The 6103-nt window shown below is 41.1% G+C and overlaps 1 protein-coding gene across 1 annotated transcript; it reads left to right on the top strand.

Annotated features, from left to right (window-relative positions):
- Nucleotides 1-328: 328 nt before the first annotated feature.
- LOC311036646 (E3 ubiquitin-protein ligase pellino homolog 1-like) lies at nucleotides 329-5283 on the top strand (the record flags this gene model as incomplete). The annotated part of the gene is made up of 7 exons (XM_084045485.1): nucleotides 329-390; nucleotides 1646-1763; nucleotides 2090-2194; nucleotides 2720-2893; nucleotides 3330-3515; nucleotides 4299-4544; nucleotides 5005-5283. 7 exons carry the CDS (start codon nucleotides 329-331, stop codon nucleotides 5281-5283), a joined length of 1170 nt encoding a protein of 389 aa, XP_083901611.1.
- Between the last annotated feature and the right edge of the window lie 820 nt (nucleotides 5284-6103).

Here is a 6103-nt window from a genome sequence, read left to right as displayed (position 1 = left end):
CCTCCAGTTCAAGGCAACACAGAAAGGGGGGAACTTTTTTCTTATTTCCACACAACTCCTTTATGCTATATTAATGACATAGTTAAATATTGAAAATGGGTGGATTTCCCCTTTAAGTGGTTAAAGGAAGAATGTCTCATTTTAGAATGAAACCTCACATGTGTTTTTCTTGGAATGTCTGCAGGTTAAGTGAGACGTAAAGGACAGCAACAACCACTAGACTTTGAAGCAGGTGACAGAGGAGTGTTTCGCTATCGGAGAGCCCTGCACCAACCCTGCCCTCCCTCCAAAGGAAGCACCAGTAATACAGATACTGAAAAAGAAAAAGATGTCCTCCTCACCAGCCGCCATCAAAGGACCAGTCAAATATGGGGAGCTCATTGTCCTGGGGTATGATGAAACATTATTAGAATAGAAAAGAATAACCTCCTAATGAAGCTATCGAGATTCTTATTTTGTCAGTTGTCGGCTTCAAATTAATTACAAGTTTTGAATAGAATAAAAGTGAACTGACTCCAATCATGTTGCTGGTTACAGGTGACAATTTTGGTGTTGCTTGGATCAAAGTTAATAGACTACTCAAGCACACACACACACACACACACACACACACACACACACACACACACACACACACACACACACACACACACACACACACACACCCAAAGCAAGTTCATTGAAGAAATGCAGTAATTATGTTTTCCATTGACGGTGTTGGTTTTACATGCATTGCTGTCAGACAGAAATCATCCTTGTTTACAGCATTTTTTTTTGTAAATGAATGCCCTATGTTGTCGTACAAAAAGTAGACAATTGCTGATCTACAAGCTCACAAGGTGTCGCAATGTGACGCATTGTGAACTTGTTGATCGGCTGTTTTTGTTATTTTGTAAAATGTTTGATAGGGAAAATGAGCTTGTGACTAAATGATAACTTAAGGTTATTTTTCACATTTACTGAAAAATAATGGTTTTGGAGTTGGACATATCAGGTGCCACCCGACGGTGACAATAATGTAGTTTGAATAGGAATTGTGTAGTGTAGAGCAGGGGTTGGGACACTGATGGTGGGGTCGCGAAATTATTTGGGATCTTTAAAAAATATATATAAATATATTTTTTTAAATTCAACAGAATGGATGAGATTTAATACATTACAAATGCGCACCGAACGTGCAAATTTATGTGCATATTAAAACTACCTCCAGGGTCAGGTGGGGTGGCGAGTCAATGGCCACATTATTTTGGGGTCGCGGACTGAAAAGTTTGGGTTTAGAGTCCTGGGGGACCCCGGTTAACTAGTGGTTAAAAGTCTGCAGAATCATATCAAAGAAGAAGTGTTGTCAGTGAAAATAAAAAAAGGGGGATTTGTGGAACTGTTGGCAGACGTAGCCGCACAGGCCAAACACAAAGGATCATCATTTATGACTCTTGTATTTCTCCATGTTCAGAGTGACATGTAATAAAAGTAAAAGACAAAATGTTACACAAAGCATTTCTATAAAAAGAATAGAAAAATAAATATTACTGCACTGTCCACTCGTTACTTATGGTTCTTAAAGATCTGAGCAGAAATGAAGCTTGTGGCAAACTTGCTTTATTAACCACAGTGTTCCCACCACTGTTTCATCTTCTCTTCACAGGTACAATGGTTTCCTGTCCAAAGAGGACGAGGCCAGGACGAAAAGCCCCTTCACTTTGTACCAGAGACCCAAGGCCAACGGTGTGAAACCAAGCACTGTACACATGGGCTGTCCACAGGTACAATCAGATGTTGGACTTAAATAACAATACCACAGTGTACACAATACTTCTTTACAAGTAAAAGTCCTTACTTAAGCATCAAAATTATAATTATGGTATCATATTATATTTCTGGAAAATATATATATAATTTCGTGGAAAATGCCTACATTTCAATACAGTAATGCCTTGATATTAAAACAGACATTTTATATATTTTTTCTTTAGAATACTTATTTTTTTAATGTATTTTTCAAAGCATGCACAAACAAATCTAGTACTGAGGTAGAATGCTTTATCCAGAACTGGAGGTTTCTAACAGTGAACTTCTCTGTGTTCCATAGGCTATCAGCATGGACCAGCACAGCATATCCTACAGTGTCAATATCAACCAAGTCACCACGGTCGTGGTGGAATACGCTCCTGATAATTCTACGGACCTGTTTCAGGTTTGTAGGATCCATAATGCATATATTATGTTTTGCCAAAGGGCCCCCAAATAATTGCCAAAACACTAACATTGTAACTAATAAATATACTTTTTTTTCCCTTTTTACTGATGTATACTTGGTGTCAATATTGTGCTTTATTTGTTTTATTTGTGTTTGTCTCTGTTTTGTGTTTGCAATTTGTATTTCAGGTTGTCTCTGTAGGCGAAGCTGATCACTGTGGTGCCCACATGAAAAAAAATAATGTATAACAATAAATATATATATGTTTACCAATACATTTGAACTTAAAGTATACTATGTTAGTTATTCTGATAGTTATAGAGGGTTTGTTCAATAAGAGAGGTCTCCTTGAATTTCCAGCTTTGGTTAAAAAACATTTTCACCAAAGGAGGAGCAGACAAAATTTAAGTCTTTGTGGGGTTCTCTCTCCTGATTGGGGGATAAGGGGGTTAAGTGTCTTGTTAGGTGTATGTAAACGAGCTTTGAGAAATGTGAAACCCCATGTGTGTTTTTCTATAACAGATTGGGCGTTCCAAGGAGAGTCCCATTGACTTTGTGGTGACGGACACAGTGCCCATGTCGGTTAAGGACACCATCTCGCGCTTCGCCTGCCGCATCATCTGCCAGAGGAGCCCGCCCTACACCGCACGCATTTACGGCGGCGCCTTCGACTCCTCTAAGAACATCTTCCTCGGTGTAGGTTATGAAATGAAATGTCTTACACAATTGTGTCCGTGTGACTGTGCAGGTTGTTGCTGAAAAAGAGCACTCATGCTCAGCATACCTACCCTGGGTAAATAAAGATGTAGGAAAAAAAAAGAAAACAGGGATTCATTACTTGTTTGATTAATTGATTAATCCATTATGAACGAATGCATTCAAAATGAATACCTCGAAACTAGCCAATCACTGCGCGTCACAATGCAGATCTGCTACTTAGTTTTTTAAAGTTAGGTACTTTTACTTAAGTATACATATTTTGATGCCAATACTAACTCAAGTAACATTTTGAATACAGGACTATTATTTATAATTTATATTATATTTATTATTTATTATTTATTATTTTGTGGTATTGCTGCTTTTACTTAATACTTTGTATAACAACTAAACTGATTTCCTCCCCCTGCAGGAGAAGGCAGTTAAATGGGAGACAGTTAAAGATGGACAGATGGACGGACTGACCACCAACGGCGTGCTGGTGATGCACCCGCTCCATGGCTTCACTCAGGACTCCAAGCCCGGCCTGTGGAGGGAGATCTCAGTGTGCGGCGACATCTACACCCTCCGGGAGACTCAGCAACGGCAGGGGAGGAAGGTGAGGACTATATACAGTACTAGATTTTCAAATCCAGCCCTATATTGCGCTGACCAGTGCAATGGCCATTGGTCATGGCCATTTGAAGTTAAACACTGCTGTAGTGCCCCATATGTGTGCAACTTTGGTTTTTCGGTGTGACTATTTTCATGGCAGGCCCCTGAACAGCGTTTCAGCCAAGTTTGGTACGGATCGGTGTAACGGTGCGCCTGGCAGGTCCGGATGTTACGTCTGTGACTGCGGTCCACGATCCAACCAACCTCTAGGCAATTTTAATATAAGATATACATATGTTCACCAAGTCACCAAGAGACCCTTATTACATCTTCTGTATGTATATTAGATATTTGCATGTTGGTTTAATTTAAACCCTATACTTAATTTACCGGGGTCCCCCAGGTGTATATACTTGGTCGCTTCCATTTTTCCCTCTACACCAAATCCTTTGGCCTATATTCCCCGAATGTTCTCCTATAATGACATGCCCAGAATGAGGGTGCTAGGGTTCATGTGGTTGATATCAGCTAGGCCTAACCAACCATCAATTAGTTGCGTTGTAACCCATGCACCTATGTTGTGTTTTGCCATTTTAGTTGTATTGTATGTCTCTGCTATCCCCTCCCCCAAACACATTTTTACAAGAACTCAAAGGACCACAAAATGGAAATACGCTCTCAGCTTCTTTTGTTTTGTTTTATCCTTTTGTCAATTGTGTACACATCTATGTTCATCATGTATATGAATTATTGTCAACAAATCCCATCTATTCATGTTTCCGTCCAGGTGCACAATGAGTCTCAGGAACTGGTGGACGGCTCGCTGATCTACCTGTGTGGTGTGACCCTCATGTGGCGCACGGCCGAGGGCCTGGCGCGAATGCCCACCATCGAACACCTGGAGGTCCTGTGCCAGGAGCCTTCCGCCGGGTGCTCGGTGGGCTTCAACGGCATACAAGAAACACAGGCGCTGGACGCGAAGCAGCCCTGGGCCTACCTCCAGTGCGGTCATGTCCACGACAGAGAGGCTGAGGTGAAAGTTAGGCCTGTGGCAATTATTACATAATTACAAATTATTTGAGATAATCGCAATTGTTTAGCGTAATTGTAATTATTTTCCATTGATCCATATGAATTCATCTATTGAAACATTTTGAAGATATGGTATCTAAAGGCTCACAAGATGTCATATCGCGTCATGTTATGAGCTTGTAGTTAAAATATTTTCCCAGATTTTCCCAGTATTTCTTGTATGCAATTATGAAATATACTACATAGTTCATTATTCATCTTGACTATTGGTACCGGTCATTGTCAGGCATTTCTTTCTATATTTTAGTTATAGGCTTTGTAAGTTATTTGTCATATCTGCTTTGTGCAACTTTTGCTTACAAAGCCCAAAAAGTTATTTTATTTGTGTTTAAATGTTCTCGCAATTATTTGAACGACTACTAATCATCAGCTATAATGTCATGTTGGTGACAACCCTCTAGGTGGAAGCGAAGGGCCAGGAGCGCGAGTGTCTCATGTGCCGGGTACGGGGCCCCTACGTGCCTCTGCAGCTGGGCTACGAGATGAGATTTTACCTGGACGCCGCACCCCCCACCCACGCTTTCGTCCCCTGTGGCCATGTGTGTTCAGAGAAGACCGCCACCTTCTGGAGTCAGATGACATTGCCTCATGAGACAGGCAGCTTTCACGCTGACTGTCCCTTCTGTGTCCAGAAGCTGACAGGAGACACCGGCTACATCAGACTCATTTTTCCGGAATAGGCCAATAGAACAACTTTATAAACACAAGGCCCCACAGTTAGGTATACATTGGGCCATGGACCCCAGAGTTACTGACATGTAAGGGCCCATTTGGCTCTTAACTGTCAAGAACTTAGCTGGGGACCACCTGGGAGCCACTCAAAGACCACTGGGGATCCCAGGATCTCACTTTGAAGCTTATTACGGGGCCAGAGCTCAGCTCTGGACCTGTTTTGTTATTGGCAGTATTCTGTCACTTCTTCTTTTTCTTCTGCCACTTTTCATAGTTCTGGCTGAACCGTGCTGTCGCTTTTTACGAAACTCGGCCATATGGTAGATGGTCATGAAAAACGATCAAAAAATAATTCTCACAATCTTTCGTCCAAAGGTGGCGCTATAGCACTCAATTGAAAATGGCAACTTTGAACAGGTACAACTCATGCCCTGTTTGACCTACAGCCATGAAACTTGGATACACATATGCGTCTCCTCATGCTGAACAACTTTCACACTCTGACTTTTGACCTCTGACCTTTAGATCGCCCACCATTTTGAATTATATGAAAAACAGTCATTGGCTCCTAACTTCTGCATTTTTTCACTTATGGAAATTCCGCCGCCTAGAAGTTGTCGGCAGAGGTCCAAAGTTCAAGTGTTAAACGTTTCGTGCAGATTGCTCCAAAATCCTAGGATTCCATAGATTTTGACTATTGCAGTTTTATGAAAATTATTCATCTGCGCCTAAAACATACATGCAGACTCACATTTCTTTGAAACTTTGCAGATATGTACAGGGTCATTCCAAATATCACTGAAACCAATCTTACTCCAATTGGCCAAA

Source organism: Gymnoscopelus microlampas (assembly GCF_963454915.1).
Source record: "Gymnoscopelus microlampas genome assembly, chromosome: 2".
Taxonomy (NCBI): domain Eukaryota; kingdom Metazoa; phylum Chordata; class Actinopteri; order Myctophiformes; family Myctophidae; genus Gymnoscopelus; species Gymnoscopelus microlampas.
The sequence above is the reverse complement of the archived record's forward strand: the minus strand, read 5'-3'. Positions and strand labels throughout refer to the sequence as shown.